The 21,197-nt window shown below is 51.4% G+C and overlaps 1 protein-coding gene across 4 annotated transcripts; it reads left to right on the forward strand.

Annotated features, from left to right (window-relative positions):
* The first annotated feature begins 1,356 nt into the window (after positions 1-1,356).
* Positions 1,357-20,857, forward strand: LOC101270586 (leukocyte immunoglobulin-like receptor subfamily A member 6). Of its 4 annotated transcripts, XM_049703489.1 has the most exons (13): positions 1,357-1,405; positions 1,565-1,600; positions 1,784-2,068; positions 2,216-2,518; positions 2,746-3,042; positions 3,305-3,607; positions 4,214-4,264; positions 4,972-5,079; positions 5,384-5,459; positions 5,545-5,582; positions 5,802-5,854; positions 6,635-6,799; positions 6,877-7,586. In XM_049703489.1, the coding sequence occupies exons 1-13, from the start codon at positions 1,372-1,374 to the stop codon at positions 7,018-7,020; spliced, it is 1,893 nt and encodes a 630-aa protein (XP_049559446.1). In that variant the 5' UTR covers positions 1,357-1,371; the 3' UTR covers positions 7,021-7,586. The 4 variants fall into 4 exon arrangements, with proteins under 4 accessions (XP_049559446.1, XP_049559444.1, XP_049559445.1 ...); XM_049703487.1 differs by lacking the exons at positions 1,784-2,068; positions 2,216-2,518; positions 2,746-3,042; ... (6 more) ...; positions 6,635-6,799; positions 6,877-7,586 and adding exons at positions 17,816-18,100; positions 18,248-18,550; positions 18,777-19,073; positions 19,336-19,638; positions 20,359-20,857; XM_049703486.1 differs by lacking the exons at positions 1,357-1,405; positions 1,565-1,600; positions 1,784-2,068; ... (8 more) ...; positions 6,635-6,799; positions 6,877-7,586 and adding exons at positions 17,210-17,438; positions 17,598-17,633; positions 17,816-18,100; ... (2 more) ...; positions 19,336-19,638; positions 20,359-20,857.
* Positions 20,858-21,197: the final 340 nt, after the last annotated feature.

A 21,197-nucleotide genomic window follows, 5' to 3' on the forward strand; every position in this document is an offset into this window, starting at 1 on the left:
AGGGTCAGTAGCTGCTAAACTTATAAAGTGAAAATTTAATAAGGAGCATGATACGTACAAACTCTCAAAGTACCTCCCCACAGACCAGTGATTAATTACAAAGGGGAAATAACAGCCTTACTCTGGAGAAACCTGGGGCATGCCGAATTAACCAAGTCAGGAAAGACCCAATCACCAAAAAGGAGAAACAAGGACAATATGGCTTGAGTGGTATTCCACCCCAAAATGCACAACTGGCATCTAGCCAGGAAGTGCTTTGGGCAAACCTCCTGCTCTGTGTGTATCACGCTTCCTTTCTCTGCAGGGTCTGCCCTTCCTCAGGAGCCCTCAGTCACGTCTCTCATCAACCCCAGTATGACCAAGGCTGTGAAGGAAAGAACCCAACATCTCCATTCGTGAGCTTGTTTTAAATCTCATTAATCCAAACAGGACTCCATGATCTAGGAGCGTTTGGAGATGAACACAAACCACTGAAGTGGGGAGAGAGGAAATACCTTGGGCAGGAACCATTGATCTTCTGACCGTCCAGCTCGAAAGCCAGCATCAGGCTCGCGGCACTTGATGGCGTATTTGGACCGTGTCTGGAGCTCACATCTGGGGTTTATGACGCGCAGAAATTGTTTTCTGAAAAAGGAGACGTCATGCATCTCATTTGGGATGGTAACAGAGACTGACGTGTAGGGAAACAGCTGCTCTGCTTCCTGCGAAACCTTTAGTGTTGAAACCCGCGCTAGGGGTGACGGGCACCTGCCCGAGGTATCCTTAGTCGGCGTCGCCTCCCAGGCTCTGTCCTCTTGTCCCTCTGCTCAGACGGGGTGGGCAGGAAAGTCACCGTGATTTTGAAACTCACTACCTGCTCTACCTTACTCCGCGCAGAAGGATACTGAGTTCTATTTGTATTATTATCATTTTGTACTCTTAGGATGAGCCCTGAATTTCCCCTGAAGATCCCCCCAAGGCACCTTCTAAGTGCTGGAGATGGGGAGACAGTCCTGGATTACCCGGGGGGGGGGGGCACGTTACCACGAAGGTCCTGAGGAGTGAAGGAGCGAGGTAGAGGGGTCAGAGCCAAGGTCGATGGGACTCGGAAGCAGAAGAAGGAAAGACGCGCCTGCGGGCTTGGAAGATGGGAGGGGCTGAGTCCAGGGACATGGCAGCCTGCAGAAGGCCGCTGCCCACTCCAGCCTGAGCCCTGTGGAAACTAGTGCCAGGCTCCTGGGGAGGGGCAGTTCCCCTTCCTGTGGGGCTGCTGACGTGACAGCCCCGTGACGGGGAGGACCAGCCTCCCAGTGGACACACCCTCGGGTCTCCGTCCTGAGGGCACTGAGGTCTCCTCCATCTGCACCGCCTGGACCACAGGGACGAGACGCCATGACCCCCAGCCTCACGGCCCTGCTCTGCCTCAGTGAGATGGAGGAGGGAGAGGGGAAGCCCCAGCCAGGGACGGACCCCTCCCCACAGCCAGGCTGCTCTGTCAGGAGACCCCAGGACTCAGGAGGCTCACGGGTAGGAGAGGCGCTGCTCAGGATTCAGGGCGAACCTCTCACAGGGGTCTCTCTTCCAGGGCTGAGTGTGGGCCTGAGGACCCAGGTGCAGGCAGGTGAGTCTGTCCCCAGGTGTCCCAGCTCCCTCCTGCTCATGGGGACAAGGGGCCACCCCCAGGCAATGGGGTGGGGAACAGCAGTTCTGAGCTGAAGGAGGGGGAGTCTGGGAGGTTGGGGGCTGAGAGCAGGGGACCTGGGGGTGAGGATGTCTTGTGACGCAGCCTCTGATGTCCTTCCAGGCACCCTCCCCAAACCTACCATCTGGGCTGAGCCAGGCTCTGTGATCCCCTGGGGGAGCCCCGTGACCATCTGGTGTCAGGGGACCCGGGGGGCCCAGATGTTCCGTTTGGATAAAGAGGGAAGCTCACCTCCCTGGTACAGACAGCCCCCACTGGAGCCCGGGGACAAGGGCAACTTCTCCATCTCATATATGACACAATCTGACGCAGGGAGATATCACTGTTACTATTGCAGCCCCACTGACTGGTCAGAGAGCAGTGACCCCCTGGAGCTGGTGGTGACAGGTGAGAGGACACTCAGGGGTCCCAGCATCGGGCTCTGCCCTCAGGAAGGGGGACTGCCCTCAGGGGTGTGTCCCTCTCACAGCCCAGCCCTGGGGGAGGAAAGGGGCGTGTGAGCCCCATTTCACAAGCTCCCTCCTTCTCTCCTAGGGGTCCACAGCAAACCCACCCTCTCAGCCCTGCCGAGCCCTGTGGTGACCTCGGGAGGGAACGTGACCCTCCAGTGTGGCTCATGGCAGCGACTGGACGGGTTCATTCTGACTAAGGAAGGAGAACCCAAGTCCTCCTGGACCCTGGATGCACAGCCATGCCGCCATGGGCAGACCCAGGCCCTGCTCCCCGTGGGTCGCGTGACCCCCAGCCACAGGTGGATGTTCAGATGCCACGGCTTTTACAGGGACACCCCCCAGGTGTGGTCGGCCCCCAGTGACCCCCTAGAGCTCCTGGTCCCAGGTGAGGAGGTCCCACCCTGGCCTCACGTACTTCTTGAGGCACGAGACAGATTATTAGATGCTTTTCTCCCAGGATTGTCCCAGATGAGAGGGTGGGGTGAGGGGGGAGCGGGGCGCACAGGACAGAGACACAGAGTGTGAGCGACAGTGAGGCCTGGGGACCAGGATGGGAGAAGGGGCTTCATGGGAGGAACCAGCCCCTACAGCCCAGGGCTGGTCTTCCCCCAGGTGTGTCTGGGAAGCCCTCCCTCCTGACCCCGCAGGGCCCTGTCGTGGCCTCTGGACAGAGCCTGACCCTCCAGTGTCGCTCTGACGTCGGCTATGACAGATTCGCTCTGTCCCAGGAGGGGAGACAGGCCCTCCCCCAGCGCCCTGGCCGGCAGCCCCAGGCTGGGCTCTCTCAGGCCGACTTCCCCCTGGGCCCGGTGACCAACACCCACGCGGGCCGGTACAGATGCTACGGTGGACACAACCTCTCCTCCGAGTGGTCGGCCCCCAGTGACCCCCTGGACATCCTGGTGGCAGGTGAGGAGCCAGCGGGTCAGTCAGGGACCCAGACTCTGCACAGGCCCTGCCGGGGGAGCCCCAGCTGGTGATGCTGGGACCAGGCGTGAGGGGTCCCCAGGGAGGGAGGGAGGGAGACAGAGAGAGACGGGGGTGGGCAGGGAGAGGGAGAGACTCGGAGAAAACAGAGACAGACAGAGATGAGGGGCCTCAGGGAGGCCCTGCTGAGTCGCAGTTCGGAACCAGGGGGCGGGCAGCCCCTCACCCCCCTTCCTCTCTCTAGGGTGGTTCCCTGACACGCCCTCCCTCTCGGTGCAGCCGGGCCCCCTGGTGGCCTCAGGAGAGAATGCGACCCTGCTGTGTCAGTCAAGGAGCATAAGGGAAACTTTCCTTCTGTCCAAGGAGGGCGCAGCCCAGCCCCCACTGTGTCTTAGATCAAAGTACCGAGGTGGGCATTTCCAGGCCGAATTCTCCATGAGTCCCGTGACCTCAGCCCACAATGGGACCTACAGGTGCTACAGCTCACTCAGCAGTAACCCCTACCTGCTGTCACATGCCAGTGCCCCCCTGGAGCTCGCGGTCTCAGGTGAGGGACCCTGACCCTGTCCTTGCTGACTCAGTCAGCTCAGGGCTCTGTCCTGAGCACTCTGGGCTGGGGTTGAGTGAGGGGACTGTGAGGGAGGGTCACCCAGAGGGGGATCTGCCCCTCAGAGGCCCTCCCATCCCCTCCCACACCTTCTCACCTCACCTGGAATCCGGAACCTGACGACTGTAGAGGAGACCACAGGGCAGGTGTAAGGGAAAGGTTTCATGAGGTGGGGACTCCAGGGTCAGCCCCACCCGCTTCCTGTCCTCATTCCCAGGACCCTCTGGGGGCCCCAGCCCCCCACCGACAGGCCCCAGTTCAACAACTAGGGAGTCACTGAGGCCTCTCTGCAGAGGAGCACAGGCCACCCCAAGGCAGTTTCAGGGTCTCTGGGAGGATCTAATGCCCTCAGATCCTCAAGGACAGGCTGGGGGTCAAGCAGAGATGCCAGGAGGACCCCAGGGCTCCAGGGGCTCTGAGGCTGGTGGATGAAGGGTGGGGGTCATGGAGAGGGAATGACCCCTCGGGGCCCATCCTGGGGGAGGAGCAGTGAGCTGACGTGGGGAGAAGCAGCCCCCAACCCTAACCTCCTGTCCTGACCCCCAGGAGGCTCTGAAGTTGGGGCCCGTCCCCCCACGGAGCCAGGCCCGCAGACGGGTGAGTGAGGGTCTGTGGGACATGGTGTTGGGCCCAGGGGGGCAGGGCTCAGATATGGCCTTAGTTCACACACCTCTGGAGACGCTGACTTGGAACCCCTTCCCCTGCCTGGGCCTCAGTTTCTCCAAGTGTAAAGGCAGAGAATCGTGGCCCGGAGCTTAGATTTCCTTCAGTTCTGACTTCTGGCTCTGACCCCCCAGGAGAGGAGGCCTCACAGGGAGGCCCCTGAGGATGTGACTGTATGGGGGCCTGTCCCCAGTGCCGCAGTGATGGTGGCATTGTACGGGGAGGGGGAGGGAAAGATGAAGAGTCCACCGCACACAGCCGGCCCCTCCCCCAGTCCCTGCTGTGGTGGGGGAGGGGAGGGTAACAAGGAAGGCCCCTCGCCTCCAGATGAGACCCTCGGACAGGTCCCCCTGCAGATGAGAAGCCCCCAGAGCACAAAGATGGTGTCCACCTTGGGCGGGGCGTGGCAGGAGGACAGCTCGGGGAGCCCACAGCCCTGGGTTCCAATCCCAGCTCTGCCACCTCCAGACTGGGTCACTGGGGTTGGTGAATTCCCTCTCTGTGCCTCAGTTTCCTCATCTGTAAAATGGGTGGGGTGGGTTAGAGGAGATGAATGCACAGACCCCAGCACGACCCTGCACACAGTAGGCGCTCAATTAAATGGCATCTTGGGCTCATGCATGACGTCACTGGTGCCCCAGGTCTCAAATGGTACCTGAACGTCCTGATCGGGGTCTTGGTGGCCTTCGTCCTGCTGCCCCTCGTCCTCCTCGTCCGACACTGGGGTCAGAGCAGATGCAGGAAGTCGGGTGAGTAGGGAACAGGGTGACTGGAGGTGGTGGGCTTAGGGCACCAGCCGAAGGGAAACCTAAGAGATGGGCAAGGTCAGCTTAGAAAAAGATTGTCCAGAGTCTGAAACTCAAAAATCTAGAAAGAAAACACGTACTGTCAGCTGACATGTATAATTTAAGGTATTTTCCTCCTTTTCAATCTCATGAACTGTTGAAACATGTACGCAAGTATGAGTTCAGGTCTCCTTCTTTCCTCCTGAATCTCGTGTGAGGGGCGGGGGTCATAAGAGTCCCAGGGCCAAGCCTCTGTCATCTGCCCCAGCCCAGGGCGAGGCTGATTTCCACCCTCCCGCAGGGGCTGCAGACCCAGAGCCCAAGGACACAGGCCTGCAGAGCAGGTAACTCCCGCCCCGAAGACCCCCAGGCCCGCCCCACCCGCAGCTCCCCCTCATTCTCCCCCTAACACGCCCGCCTCCTCCCCAGCTCCTGCCCAGCCGCCGCCGCCCAGGACCAGGCCCTCTGTGAGCAGAAGAGGACGGGGTGGGGGACACAGGGTTCTGGAGGCAGTGGGGGAGGGGAAGGCTGGGAATGGGTGGGCTCAGGGGGTGAGGACTGAAACCCCACACTTCCCCTCACCCCTGGGTCTCAGTGGCCCCTCCTGGATGCACTGCAGGGGCTCCAGCCCTGAGGGATCTCAGGGGATCCCACCAAGCGATACACACCCTGTTCTGCCCCAGCAGATGCTGCCGTGAAGGACACACAGCCTGAGGACGGGGTGCAGCTGGACCATCCGGTGAGACCCCTGCTCCTGTCCAGGCCACCAGAGACCTTCTTGTTGCCAAACTCAGTCCAAGGGACACGTCTCTGTCCTCACATCCCAGCTCCAGCAGCGTCCCACACTGACCTCTCCTTCCGGGCTTCCTGGGTCGTCCTGCTGTGACTCCACCCCTCCTGCTTCCTTGTGACCTCATGGCCCCTCCTTCGGGGTCCCCTTTCCTGGCTCCCCGTCCTCTGTCTGACCTTCTGGCGTTGCAGAGAAGCCCCACGTCTCAAGAGGATTTGTGAATAAGTGAATCACCCGAAAGTCCCCAGGCCCCCCTTCCTTCATTCACCCAAAAGTGGTGCACAAGGAGAGCGCACCCCCCCAGCTCCCTGTAGGTGCTGCAGGTGCAGCAGGGAGCTCACCTGGTGGGTGAGAAGACTATATGTAAAGAAGCAGGTAGCGTCCTAGAATGCAAGGTCCCGATAAGGAAAGTAAAGCAAGAGAAGGTGACAGAGTGCATGGTGGGGGGGCAGCAAGTGCAAAGGTCCTGAGGCAGGGACGTGCTTTTGCAGGAAGATGGCCGTGCGGCTGGAGCCAAATGTGCAAGGGAGATAACGTGTTAATACTGAAATCAGAACCGTAGAAAGAATCCAGAGGCTCCAAGGTGTTAGGAGGTCCCCGGAGTTTCCATCAGGAAAGTGACCTGACCTAAGGTTTTAAAGCATCACTCTGCCAACACAGTGGAAAGCTGACGGAAGGAGATCACAGTGGATCCAGGAGTCCCCTTTCTGTCCTACTCTCTCCCTCCAGCAGAACAGGCAGGATGCAGACCCCCAGGAGGGGACGTACGCCCAGGTGAACCACTCAAGATCAAGACTAAGGCGGGGGGTGGCCACCTCTCCTTCCTCCCTGTCGGGGAGATTGCTGGACACGAAAGACAGACAAGCGGAAGAGGACGGGCAGAGGGACGGTCAGGTGGGTCCCATCCTGTCCGGGCGCCCAGGCTTCCCCCACCCCAACCGCACACCCTCCCTCCCTCTCCCCCACCGCAGGCCGCCGCATCTGAAGCCCCCCAGGATGTGACCTATGCCCAGCTGAACCACTCGACCTTCAGACGGGAGACTGCAACCCCTGCCCCCCAGTCAGGGGAGCCCCCAGAAGAGCCCAGCGTGTATGCTGCTCTCGCCGTCCGCTAGCCCAGGAAGGACCCAGACCCCACGCTCCAGGGAGGAAGACTGCACGGACCCCGGAAGGCACAGGAGCTGCCTGCCCGCAGTGGACACCACCTAACGACCATCAGACAGCCTGGACTCCCAACACAGACCACCAGGAGCCCCTGGGGCCCTTTGGCAGTCACCTGATTCTACCCTCAAAGATAACTAATATCCTTACATTTGGGAAATAATGCAACAGACTTCTCAAAAATCAATGTGTGAACTGAAAACCAAAATCAAAACGAAAAAAAAAACAAACAAAAAAACAAAACAGAAGTGGGAAAATGTTTTCAATGAATGATAATGTAAATAATACACATCAAACATATGAAATGAGAAAATTAAGAATCATGAATGAATATATTAGAAAAGGCTTTAAAAAAATCGATGACCTAACATATCATACCAAGACTTCAGGAAAAAATAGCGAATTATTTCAAATGAAGGTAGAAGGTGGGAATAATAATGACAAGGGTAGCTAATAATGAAGACAACCAAAAAGTAGAGAAAATCAATTAAGGCAAAAAATAAACTCATTCTTGAAAACATTCATGAATCCTAGCCACCACAGCCGAGGGAAAAAGAGAAGGCTCACACTTCTAATAGCATGAAAGGGATTGCAGACAGCACTACAAATCCTACAGACGTTATAAAGACAGTAACAGAACATTATGAGAAATTTGACGCCAACATACAGAAAATGTAGATGGGATGGAAATCTTCACGTGTACAATTTACTAAATGGACAAAATAAGTGGAAAATCTATCACCTTATACAGTGACTCTAATCCAAACTTACCCACGACTGAACTATATAGAATCTAACAAAATCAAAATGAAAGAAATAGTAGAATGCTGGTTCCCGGGGTTGGAGCAAGGGGGAAATGGGAAGATATTGGTCAAAGGGCACAAGCTTCCAGTTATAAGATGAATAAGTTCTGGGGATCTAATATACAGCATGGTGGTTACAGCTAATCACACTGTATCCCATTCTTGAGTGTTTTTTTTTTTCCTTCGGTACGCGGGCCTCTCACTGTTGTGGCCTCTCCCGTTGCAGAGCACAGGCTCCGGACGCGCAGGCTCAGCAGCCATGGCTCACGGGCCCAGCCGCTCCGCGGCATGTGGGATCTTCCCGGACCGGGGCACGAACCCGTGTCCCCTGCATCGGCAGGCAGACTCTCAACTACTGCGCCACCAGGGAAGCCCCTCTTGAGTGTTTTGAAGAGAGCAGATCTCAAATGTTCTCACCAAAAAAAGAAATGGCGACTGTGTGATGGGATGCAGACAAATGCTGTGACGGTCATCATTGTCCGACGTATAAATGTGCAGTTCAGGCGGCTTCACTGGTGATTTCTTCCGAGCACTTATGTACTCGTGAAAGACACACGCACACGCACACACACACCCCAAAATTGCACAAACATTTCCCGAGAACAGAAAAAGAAGAAACATACCTCAACACATCAGATCAGGACAATATTTATACCAAAACCTGACAAGGGAATTATACATGGGGAAGTCACAGGAAGATCTCTCACATGAGCTTAGATGGAAATCCCTAAATAAAGTGTACACAAATAAGATTTAGTGATATATAAAAAGGACATTACTTCATGACCATACTGTGGGATGTTTTATTTTGAAGGCTAGAGTAGCTTAAAATCTATCACATAATGCAATACCTTAACAGAACAAATAAAAAATAATCACCTTAACAGATGCAGACAAAGCCTTTGATAAAATATACCAACAATTCCTGGTGAAAATAAAAACGCATCAGAAATAGAAGGGAATTCCCTTTCGTTGATGAGGGCATGTTTAACAACACTAGACGTCACTTGTACAGGTGAGAACCTGAGGTCCTTTCGTCTACGACTGGCAATGATCCAAGTATGTTCCGTATGACCACTTGTATTCACCAGGGCCCTGGAGGCACCAACCAAGTAAGTGAAACAAAACAAGGCGAGAAGCTCTGAAGTGGGTAAGAATAATATTGTATTACTAAGAGACTGCACAGCTGTGTTCGCAGAAAATCGAAAATAATGTAAAGATCTTCTACTCTAATTAAAAAGTTTTCCTGCATCGCTGCATACAAGGTCAATATATAGAATTCAACCGCCTTCGAGACTTCCGGTTCTGGATGGAGATGAAGTAAATGAGTGTCTCCCTGTTCCCTGACTTTATACCAGTGACCTGACTGTATACTGCTGAATTCCAAGAGCCATAAGATAATATATTTGGGCTGTTTTTCTTTTTTTGAATTTTATTTTATTTTTTTATACAGCAGGTTCTTATTAGTTATCCATTTAATACATATTAGTGTATATATGTCAATCCCAATCTCCCAATTCATCACACCACCACCACCACCACCACCCGCCACTTTCCCCCCTTGGTGTCCATAGGTTTGTTCTCTACATCTGTGTCTTAATTTCTGCCCTGCAAACCGGTTCATCTGTACCATTTTTCTAAGTTCCACATAGATGTGTTAATATACGATATTTGTTTTTCTCTTTCTGACTTACTTCACTCTGTATGACAGTCTCTGGATCCATCCACATCTCTACAAATGACCCAATTTCATTTCTTTTTATGCCTGAGTAATATTCCATTGTATATATGTACCACATCTTCTTTATCCATTCGTCTGTCGATGGGCATTTAGGTTGCTTCCATGACCTGGCTACTGTAAATAGTGCTGCAATGAACATTGGGGTGCATTTGTCTTTTTGAATTATGGTTTTCTCTGGGTATATGCCCAGTATTGGGATTGCTGGGTCATATGGTAATTCTATTTTTAGTTTTTTAAGGAACCTCCATACTTTTCTCCATAGTGGCTGTATCAATTTACATTCCCACCAACAGTGCAAGAACGTTCCCTTTTCTCCACACCCTCTCCAGCATTTGTTGTTTGTTGATTTTCTGATGATGCCCATTCTAACTGGTGTGAGGTGATACCTCATTGTAGTTTTGATTTGCATTTCTCTAATAATTAGTGATGTTGAGCAGCTTTTCATGTGCTTCTTGGCCATGTGTATGTCTTCTTTGGAGAAATGTCTATTTAGGTCTTCTGCCTATTTTTGGATTGGGTTGTTTTTTTCATATTGAGCTGCATCAGCTGTTTATATATTTTGGAGATAATCCTTTGTCTGTGGATTCGTTTGCAAATATTTTCTCCCATTCTGAGGGTTGTCTTTTCATCATTTTTGTAGTTTCCTTTGCTGTGCAAAAGCTTTGAAGTTTCATTAGGTCCCATTTATTTTTGTTTTTATTTCCATTACTCTAGGAGGTGGATCAAAAAAGATCTTGCTGTGGTTTATGTCAAAGAGTATTCTTCCTATGTTTTCCTCTGAGAGTTTTATAGTGTCCAGTCTTACATTTAGGTCTCTAATACATTTTGAGTTTATTTTTGTGTATGGTGTTAGGGAGTGTTCTAATTTCATTCTTTTACATGTAGCTGTCCAATTTTCCCAGCACCACTTATTGAAGAGACTGTCTTTTCTCCATTGTATATCCTGGCCTCCTTTGTCATAGATTAGTTGACCATAGGTGTGTGGGTTTATCTCTGGGCTTTCTATCCTGTTCCATTGACCTATATTTCTGTTATTCTGCCAGTGCCATACTGTCTTGATTACTGTAGCTTTGTAGTATAGTCTGAGGTCAGGGAGTCTGATTCCTCCAGCTCCATTTTTTACCCTCAAGACTGCTTTGGCTATCTGGGGTCCTTTGCGGTTCCATAAAAATTTTAAGTTTTGTTCCAGTTCTGTAAAAATAGCCATTGGTAATTTGATAGAGATTGCACTGAATCTGTAGATTGCTTTGGGTAGTATAGTCATTTTCACAATATTGATTCTTCCAATCCAAGAACATGGTATATCTCTCCATCTGTTGGTATCATCTTTAATTTCTTTCATCAGTGTCTTATAGTTTTCTGCATACAGGTCTTTTGTCTTCCTAGGTAGGTTTATTCCTAGGTATTTTATTCTTTTTGTTGCAATGGTAAATGGGAGTGTTTCCTTAATTTCTCTTTCAGCTTTTTCATCATTAGTTTATAGGAATGCAAGAGATTTCTGTGCATTAATTTTGTATCCTGCAACTTTACCAAATTCGTTGATTAGCTCTAAGTGGTTTCCTGGTGGCATCTTTAGGATTCTCTATGTTTGTATTCTCTCATGTCATCTGCAAACAGTGACAGTTTTACTTCTTCTTTTCCAATTTGTATTCCTTTTATTTCTTTTTCTTCTCTGATTGCCGTGGCTAGGCCTTCCAAAACTATGTTGAATAAAAGTGGCAAGAGTGGACAACCTTGTCTCGTTCCTGATCTTAGAGGAAATACTTTGTTTTTCACCATTGAGAATGATGTTTGCTGTGGGTTTGTCATATATGGCCTATATTATGTTGAGGTAGGTTCCCTCTATGCCCACTTTCTGGAGAGTTTTTATCATAAATCAGTGATGAATTTTGTCAAAAGCTTTTTCTGAATTTATTGAGATGATCATATGGTTTTTATTCTTCAATTTGTTAATATGGTGTATCACATTGATTTGCATATATTGAAGAATCCTTGCATCCCTGGGATAAAGCCCACTTGATCATGGTGTATGATCCTTTTAATGTGTTGTTGGATTCTGTTTGCTAGTATTTTGTTGAGGATTTTTGCATCTATATTCATCAGTGAAATTGGTCTGTAATTTTCTTTTTTTGTAATATCTTTGTCTGGTTTTTGTATCAGGGTGATGATGGCCTCATACAATGAGTTTGGGGGTGTTCCTTCCTCTGCAATTTTTTGGAAGAGTTTGAGAAGGATGGGTGTTAGCTCTTCTGTAAATGTTTGATAGAATTCACCTGTGAAGCCATCTGGTCCTGGACTTTTGTTTGTTGGAAAATTTTCATCAGAGTTTCAATTTCATTACTTGTCATTGGTCTGTTCATATTTTCTATTTCTTCCTGGTTCACTCTTGGAAGGTTATACCTTTCTAAGAATTTGTCCATTTCTTCCAGGTTGTTCATTTTATTCACAGAGTTGCTTGTAGTAGTCTCTTAGGATGCATTGTATTTCTGCAGTGTCTTTTGTAACTTCTCCTTTTTATTTCTAATTTTACTGATCTGAGTCCTCTTCCTCTTTTTCTTGATGAGTCTGGCTACTGGTTTATCAATTTTGTTTATCTTCTCAAAGAACCAGCTTTTAGTTTTATTGATCTTTGCTATTATTTTCTTTGTTTCTATTTCCTTTATTTCTGCTCTGATCATTATGATTTCTTTCCTTCTGCTAACTTTGGGCTTTGTTTTTTCTTCTTTCTCTAGTTCCTTTAGGTGTAAGGTTAGATTGTTTATTTGAGATGTTTCCTGTTTCTTGAGGTAGGCTTATATTGCTATAAACTTCCTTCTTAGAACTGCTTTTGCTGCATCCCATAGGTTTCGGGTCATCGTGTTTTCATTGTCATTTGTCTCTAGGTATTTTTTTTGATTTCCTTTTTTATTTCTTCCATGATCTCTTGGTTATTTAGTAACATACTGTTTAGCCTCCATGTGTTTGTGGTTTTTACATTTTTTTTCCCTGTAACTGATTTCTAATCTCATAGTGTTGTGGTCAGAAAACATGCTTCATACGATTTCAATTTTTTTAAATTTACTGAGGCTTGATTTGTGACCTAAGATGTGATCTACCCTGGATAGTGTTCCGTGCACACTTGAAAAGAAAGTGTAATCTGCTGTTTTGGGGTGGAATGTCCTATAAATATCAATTAAATCTCTCTGGTCTATTGTGTCATCTAAAGCTTGTGTTTCCTTATTAATTTTCTGTTTGGATGATCTGTCCATTGGTGTAAGTGAGGTGTTAAAGTCCCCCATTATTATTGTGTTACTGTCAATTTCCTCTTTTATAGCTGATAGTTGCCTTATGTATTGAGGTGCTCCTATGTTGGGTGCATATATATTTATAATTGTTATATCTTCTTCTTGGATTGATCCCTTGATCATTATGTCCTTCCTTTTCTCTTGTAACATTCTTTATTTTAATCTCTATTTTATCTGATATGAGTATTGCTACTCCAGCTTTCTTTTGATTTCTAATTTTCATGGAATATCTTTTTCCATCCCCTCACTTTCAGTCTGTATGTGTCCCTAGGTCTGAATTGGGTCTCTTGTAGACAGCCTATATATGGGTCTTGTTTTTGTATCCATTCAGCAAGCCTGTGTCTTTTGGTTGGAGCATTTAATCCATTCATGTTTAAGGTAATTATTGATACGTATGTTCCTATTCCCATGTTCTTAATTGTTCTGGGTTTGTTTTTGTAGCTCTTGTTCTTCTGTAGTGTTTCTCACTTAGAGAAGTTCCTGTAGCATTTGTTGTAGAGCTGGTTTTGTGGTGCTGAATTCTCTTAGCGTTTGCTTGTCTGTAAAGGTTTTGATTTCTCTGTCGAATCTGAATGAGATCCTTGCTCGGTAGAGTAATCTTGGTTGTAGGTTCTTCCCTTTCATCATTTTAAATATGTCATGCCACTCCCTTCTGGCTTGTAGAGTTTCTGCTGAAAAATCAGCTGTTAACCTTATGGGAATTCCCTTGTATGTTGTTTTTCCCTTGTTGCTTTCAATATTTTTTCGTCATCTTTAATTTTTGTCAATTTGATTACTACGTGTCTTGGCGTTTTTTCTCCTTGGGTTTATCCTACCTGGGACTCTCTGTGCTTCCTGGACGTGGGTGGCTATTTCCTTTCCTATGTTAGGGAAGTTTTCAACTACAATCTCTTCAAATATTTTCTCAGATCCTTTCTCTCTCTCTCTTCCTTTTTTGGGACCCTTACAATGCAAATGTTATTGCGTTTAATGCTGTCCCAGAGGTCTCTTAGGCTGTCTTCATTTCTTTTCATTCTTTTTTCTTTATTCTCTTCCACAGCAGTGAATTCCACCATTCTGTCTTCCAGGTCACTTATCCGTTCTTCTGCCTCAGTTATTCTACTATTGATTCCTCCTAGTGTATTTTCCGTTTCAGTTATTGTATTGTTCATCTGTTTGTTTGTTCTTTAATTCTTCTAGGTGTTTGCACTTTAATTCTTCTAGGTCTTTGTTAAACCTTTCTTGCATCTTCTCGACCTTTGCCTCCACTCTTTTTCTGAGGTCCTGGATCATCTTCACTATCATTATTCTGAATTCTTTTTCTGGAAGGTTGCCTATCTACACATCATTTAGTTGTTTTTCTGGGGTTTTATCTTGCTCCTTCACCTGCTACGTAGCCCTCTGCCTTTTCATCTTGTCTATCTTTCTGTGAATGTGGTTTTTGTTCCACAGGCTACAGGACTGTAGTTCTTCTTGCTTCTGCTGTCTGCCCTCTGGTGGTGGATGAGGCTATCTAAGAGGCTTGTGCAAGTTTCCTAATGGGAGGGACTGGTGGTGGGTAGAGCTGGGTGTTGCTCTGGTGGGCAGAGCTCAGTAAAACTTTCATCTGCTTGTCTGCTGATGGGTGGGGCTGAGTTCCCTCCCTGTTGGTTGTTTGGCCTGCGGAGACCCAACACTGGAGCCTTCCCTGGGCTCTTGGGTGGGGCTAATGGCAGACTCTGGGAGGGCTCACGCCAAGGAGTACTTCCCAGAACTTCTGCTGCCAGTGTCCTTGTCCTCACAGTGAGCCACAGCCACCCCCTTCCTCTGCAGGAGACCCTCCAAGACTAGCAGGTAGGTCTGGTTCAGTCTCCTATGCGGTCACTGCTCCTTCCCCTGGGTCCTGACGTGCACACTACTTTGTGTGTGCCCTCCAAGAGTGGAGTCTCTTTCCCCCAGTCCTGCTGAAGTCCTGCAATCAAATCCCACTAGCCTTCAAAGTCTGATTCTCTAGAAATTCCTCCTCTCGTTGCTGGACCCCCAGGTTGGGAAGCCTGACATGGGGTTCAGAACCTTCACTCCAGTGGGTGGACTTATGTGGTATGAGTGTTCTCCAGTTTGTGAGTCACCCACCCAGCAGTTATGGGATTTGATTTTATTGTGATAGCGCCCCTCCTACCATCTCATTGCGGCTTCTCCTTTGTCTTTGCACGTGAGGTATCTTTTTTGGTGAGTTCCAGTGTCTTCCTGTCGATGACTGTTCAGCAGTTAGTTGTGATTCCGGTGCTCTTGCAAGAGAGAGTGAGAGCACGTCCTTCTGCTCCGCCATCGTGAACCCCAGATGTCACTTTTAAATACAGGCGTCCTAGCACTTAGTTGCCCTGTCCTCATCTCTGAAAAATGTTCAATTCTTCATTTCTTTGGCCGTTGTTATACGTCACGACCTTTCCTTCTGACACTTACAATAGATATGACGTGGGCCCTCCTCATTCTATTCCCCAAGTATCTTGAATTTCCATTTCTGGTCTCTCTAACCTTCATTGTGGAACATTTCCTCGATATTGTATTCAATTCCATAACTGGTCCCTCAGCTGTCTTGTCCTTGATGGGGTGACGTTTTTTAATGTGTTCATCCTACTGGATTTGTCATCTCTACCTTTTCTAGTTCTTAATAACTGCCCTTTCTTCTATAAAATAATCCATATGGTTGCCTCCCTTTATTTTTCAGATACTTAAACACGCTTAATTTAAATCGACTGTCATATTCTCCTACTGATTCTTTTTTTCATATTTTTATTTCAGCAAAGCCACTAATTGTGTTGTGATACAATCAAGATATTCACATCAAGTATGTTCTACATTTTTTTTCACCTCTTTATTGGTTTCCTACTGATTCTGTTTCCTTGCCTAGGACACCCCCATTCGACAGCAGACGGCTGTCCGTAGCACTGTCATCATTACTAGAGTCACTGTGATGTCCATTCCTGTTAAAGGCTCTGCCCTCACACCCCCGGTCTCTCCTAGAAGGCTTCTCCCGGGGCTGTCCTGGGAGTCAGGCTGACCAGGGGCGACTGCTGCAGCTGCTCTGCCCCGTGCTGCCCACCGTCTCAGACTTAGCATCTGCTCACAGCTGTGGCCTCAGGGATGGTCCAATGGGACCCTCACACTCTCATGAGGGTGGACGCCCAGGGCTGACAATCGTGGACTGAGTCTGTTTCACGCCACACAGGGGAGGTGGCTCAATGCTGACCACGGGCAGTGAGCAGAGCTATCCCAGTGCCCGTCCAGAAAGGTGGCGAAGTGGGGCCGCAGCTTCAAACTTCACCTGGAGCCCTGACCCCTCCCTGCCTGTGAGGACCTGGGTCCCTCTCTCTGTCCACACAGGTGGGAACCTCCTCCCTATGACCCTCTTAATGATCCCGGTCAGCGGGGGCCACTCAGCCTAGTTCCCTCTTCTTTGGTCTGGTTCCCTCTCCATTTGGGGAACTTTCTTTCTCTTTTTCTGCATGTGTCTGTGGGTACGTGTTTCAGAAATATTCAAAATAGCATTTCTCAGTGTTAGGAGCAGAGGAGGGCTCTTAGGTGGGCACCACAACCACCCACTTTGCCGTGGAGTCTGAGCCCAGGATCCTCTCATGTCCCACCCACTGCTGTTGTCACCTGCTCTGGAAATTAACAACGGTGATCCTGCAATGAACCTGACACCACTGAGCTCACAGCCACTCTGAGGAGTGGGGCTCACGACAACATGCAGAGGAGGAAACTCAGGCTCAGAAAGGGCACTGCCCTCACGGTTACAAGAGCAGTGGGGACAGAGTTAAATAGAGATGTTTTCCTTCAAAGGGAGACCTCTACCTCAAATCAAGGTCCCCTAAGCTTCCAGGCAGGATGACAGGACGGGGAGGAGAGCCCTGTCCAAGGATCAAGGGCCACCGAGCAGGCAGGAACGACTCAGGGGCTTGTTCCCAGGAAGGTGGGGTGGACGCTGTTTCAAGAAAAAGGGAGAAGTCCCTGAAGGGGGCTGAGACAGAAAGCAAACCCACACTCTGGGGCCAGGGGAGCAGGCATGTTTCCTTCCTTATTGCCCCGAACTTCTCCTCTGTGCTCATTGCCACACTGACCTCCACGGAGCTGTAGGCAGATGTTAAACGTGTGTCTCTGCTGATCTGAGCTCTGCGGTGCAGCAGGAACCTGCAACCTCCCTGAAGCATCGCCAGGGCCTGGGTGACCCCTGTCCACGGTGAGGACCCCACAGGGACCTGCCGATGGACCGGCTAAGGACGAAGGAGACCCAACGGCGATGCTCTGAGAGGGAAAGACGTGCCTGGGTCACCCTCATATGGAAGGGGCGTCTCAGGAAGACACCGGGTCTGTCATGGGAATGAGAGCCAGGCTCCTGGGGAGGGGCAGTTCCCCTTCCTGTGGGGCTGCTGACGTGACAGCCCCGTGACGGGGAGGACCAGCCTCCCAGTGGACACACCCTCGGGTCTCCGTCCTGAGGGCACCGTGGTCTCCTCCATCTGCACCGCCTGGACCACAGGGACGAGACGCCATGACCCCCAGCCTCACGGCCCTGCTCTGCCTCGGTGAGATGGAGGAGGGGGAGGGGAAGCCCCAGACAGGGACGGACCCCTCCCCACAGCCAGGCTGCTCTGTCAGGAGACCCCAGGACTCAGGAGGCTCACGGGTAGGAGAGGCGCTGCTCAGGATTCAGGGCGAACCTCTCACAGGGGTCTCTCTTCCAGGGCTGAGTGTGGGCCTGAGGACCCAGGTGCAGGCAGGTGAGTCTGTCCCCAGGTGTCCCACCTCTCTACTGATCATGGGGACAAGGGACCACCCCCAGGCAATAGGGTGGGGAGCAGCGGCTCTGGGCTGAAGGAGGGGGAGTCCGGGAGGTTGGGGGCTGAGAGCTGGGAACCTGGGGTGAGGATGTCTTGTGACCCAGCCTCTGATGTCCTTCCAGGCACCCTCCCCAAACCCACCATCTGGGCTGAGCCAGGCTCTGTGATCCCCTGGGGGAGCCCCGTGACCATCTGGTGTCAGGGGACCCGGGGGGCCCAGATGTTCCGTTTGGATAAAGAGGGAAGCTCACCTCCCTGGGACAGATGGCCCTCACTGGCGCCCGGGAACAAGGGCAATTTCTCCATCTCATACATGACACAGGACTATGCAGGGAGATATCACTGTTACTATCGCAGCCCCACTGGCTGGTCAGAGAGCAGTGGCCCCCTGGAGCTGGTGGTGACAGGTGAGAGGACACTCGGGGGTCCCAGCCTCATGCTCTGCCCTCAGGAATGGGGTCTGCTCTCAGGGGTCTGTCCCTCTCACAGCCCAGCCCTGGTGGAGGAAAGGGGCGTGTGAGCACCATTTCACAAGCTCCCTCCTTCTCTCCTAGGGGCCCACAGCAAACCCACCCTCTCAGCCCTGCCGAGCCCTGTGGTCACCTCGGGAGGGAACGTGACCCTCCAGTGTGGCTCATGGGAGGGACTGGACGGGTTCATTCTGACTAAGGAAGGAGAACCCCAGTCCTCCTGGACCCTGGATGCACAGCCAGGCCCCCATGGGCAGACCCAGGCCCTGCTCCCCGTGGGTCGCGTGACCCCCAGCCACAGGTGGATGTTCAGATGCCACGGCTTTTACAGGGACACCCCCCAGGTGTGGTCGGCCCCCAGTGACCCCCTGGAGCTCCTGGTCCCAGGTGAGGAGGTCCCCCCCGGCCTCACGCACTTTTTGAGGCACGAGACAGATTATTAGATGCTTTTCTCCCAGGATTGTCCCAGATGAGAGGGTGGGGTGAGGGGGGAGCGGGGCGCACAGGACAGAGACACAGAGTGTGAGTGACAGTGAGGCCTGGGGACCAGGATGGGAGAAGGGGCTTCATGGGAGGAACCAGCCCCTACAGCCCAGGGCTGGTCTTCCCCCAGGTGTGTCTGGGAAGCCCTCCCTCCTGACCCCGCAGGGCCCTGTCGTGGCCTCTGGACAGAGCCTGACCCTCCAGTGTCGCTCTGACGTCGGCTATGACAGATTCGCTCTGTCCCAGGAGGGGAGACAGGCCCTCCCCCAGCACCCTGGCCGGCAGCCCCAGGCTGGGCTCTCTCAGGCCGGCTTCCCCCTGGGCCCGGTGACCAACACCCACGCGGGCCGGTACAGATGCTACGGTGGACACAACCTCTCCTCCGAGTGGTCGGCCCCCAGTGACCCCCTGGACATCCTGGTGGCAGGTGAGGAGCCAGCGGGTCAGTCAGGGACCCAGACTCTGCACAGGCCCTGCCGGGGGAGCCCCAGCTGGTGATGCTGGGACCAGGCGTGAGGGGTCCCCAGGGAGAAAGGGAGGGAGACAGAGAGAGACGGGGGTGGGCAGGGAGAGGGAGAGACTCGGAGAAAAGAGAGACAGACAGAGATGAGGGGCCTCAGGGAGGCCCAGCTGAGTCGCAGTTCAGAACCAGGGGGCGGGCAGCCCCTCACCCCCCTTCCTCTCTCTAGGGTCGTTCCCTGACACGCCCTCCCTCTCGGTGCAGCCGGGCCCCCTGGTGGCCTCAGGAGAGAACGTGACCCTGCTGTGTCAGTCAGGGAGCAGAAAGGAAACTTTCCTTCTGTCCAAGGAGGGGGCAGCCTGGCCCCCACTGCGTCTTAGATCAAAGTACCGAGGTGGGCATTTCCAGGCCGAATTCTCCATGAGTCCCGTGACCTCAGCCCACAATGGGACCTACAGGTGCTACAGCTCACTCAGCAGTAACCCCTACCTGCTGTCACACGCCAGTGCCCCCCTGGAGCTCGCGGTCTCAGGTGAGGGGCCCTGACCCTGTCCCCTCTGACTCAGTCAGCTCAGGGCTCTGTCCCCAGAAATGTCTGAGGTAGTAATGAATGAGGGGACACAGTGGGCCTCCAGAGAGGAGGACATTCAATGGCCCCTGACGCCAAAGTCTCATCACTGGATCCTGGGTCCTCAGCTGTTGAACCAGTGGGAACTCCCAGAAGTAGGAGAGTAAGATTGTAGGGTCCCATCTCAGACTGAACACAGAACACACAGCACTCAATTATTTCTGTCTTAAGAGACCACTTTCTCACTGATCCTGAGCACCGGGGGCACAGCCAACTCTGTTCCAAAGTGATTCCAAAGCAGGTTCTGAATTCAAAGAACACATGGCGGCTGAGAGAACCCAATGAGGAGAGCAGAGGGAACCTGGCATATTAGAGGAAGGGCTCATTAAGGAACTGTGTAGAAGCTGTAATATGAGAATTGGAGGCAGTGACGACACAGGACCCAGGAGAAGGGCTCGTGTCTCCCCAACTCCTCACTCACACCCTCACTTTACGATTCTCATGAGCAGCTGACACCATCCACCCGCCAAAAAACAAGTCAGATCCCACGAGTGATGAAATCACTCAGCTATGGGGCTGGGCTCCGAGGGTCATGTCCTGTCAAGGAGAGGCAGGTTCCCTGGGTGGACATCCTGGAGTCTAGGGTGACTGGGATCTGCTCTGACCGTGTGATCTCTCGTCCAGAATCCCTACCCTCACACCGCCAAGACTACACAGTGGAGAACCTCATCCGGATGGGCATGGCCGGCTCCGTCCTGCTGGGCCTCGGGATTCTGCTCTTTCAGGCTCAACACGGCCACGGAGGAGCCCAAGATGCAGCCAGGAGCTGAACACAAGAGGGGACCGTGCACCGTCCGAGTGGTGGAGCCCTGTCACGACCTTATGTGCCCAGGAGGTTCTGGAAGAGAATCTGCAGCACGTGTTGTGTGAACTGTCTGACCAGGGAGGGAGAGACATGGTGTGGGTGCAGGAGAAGGCCCGGGAGTCCCTGTGGAGGACTGGGCCTCGGATAACCATGGTGCCTTCCCTCCCCACCAGCGATGACTCTCCCTGACTGCCCCGTCCCCTCTCACCCCTGTGACGTGAGGCACATCCCACACGGCAGGTTTGGGTCCTTACCTTTATACATATTCATGTTCTGTTTCACTTATCATGAAACACATGTTGCTTTAGTTTTAATTTCCACATTCGCTAATGTGTGTCATTGACCCTTATTCGTTCATCCCATAACACAGACTCTGTTTTAATAACTGAATAAGTGGGTGAAAACAGTCTCCAGTTTGGAACAGGTAAATCTAAAACTATTCCCTAAAACTTTTCCTGGACCCATCAATCTATTCTCTCCTCATGAGACAACACCTAGTACAGTTTCTCCAGAAACACGAGGTGTTTGAATGAGCACAATGGTGTTTGAAGTGACAGCCAGTGGGTGTGCTGCTAAAATGGCTCTAGAAATGTATCACTTTTTCAAAAGCCCTAACTGTGGCAATCGTCTGTTTCTTTGGCGTAAATACTCTCTTTTG

Source organism: Orcinus orca, chromosome 20 (genome assembly GCF_937001465.1).
Source record: "Orcinus orca chromosome 20, mOrcOrc1.1, whole genome shotgun sequence".
In the NCBI taxonomy this organism is placed as follows: Eukaryota; Metazoa; Chordata; class Mammalia; order Artiodactyla; family Delphinidae; genus Orcinus; species Orcinus orca.

What these genes read in the sequence shown, in the direction of transcription:
- LOC101270586 (XM_049703489.1), top strand. Translation starts at nt 1,372, where the DNA reads ATGACCCCCAGCCTCACGGCCCTGCTCTGCCTCA. An exon ending in CCTGGACATCCTGGTGGCAG is followed by an intron (nt 3,043 to 3,304) that starts GTGAGGAGCCAG and finishes TCCTCTCTCTAG; the next exon opens with GGTGGTTCCCTGACACGCCC. An exon ending in GGGTGCAGCTGGACCATCCG is followed by an intron (nt 5,855 to 6,634) that starts GTGAGACCCCTG and finishes CTCTCCCTCCAG; the next exon opens with CAGAACAGGCAGGATGCAGA.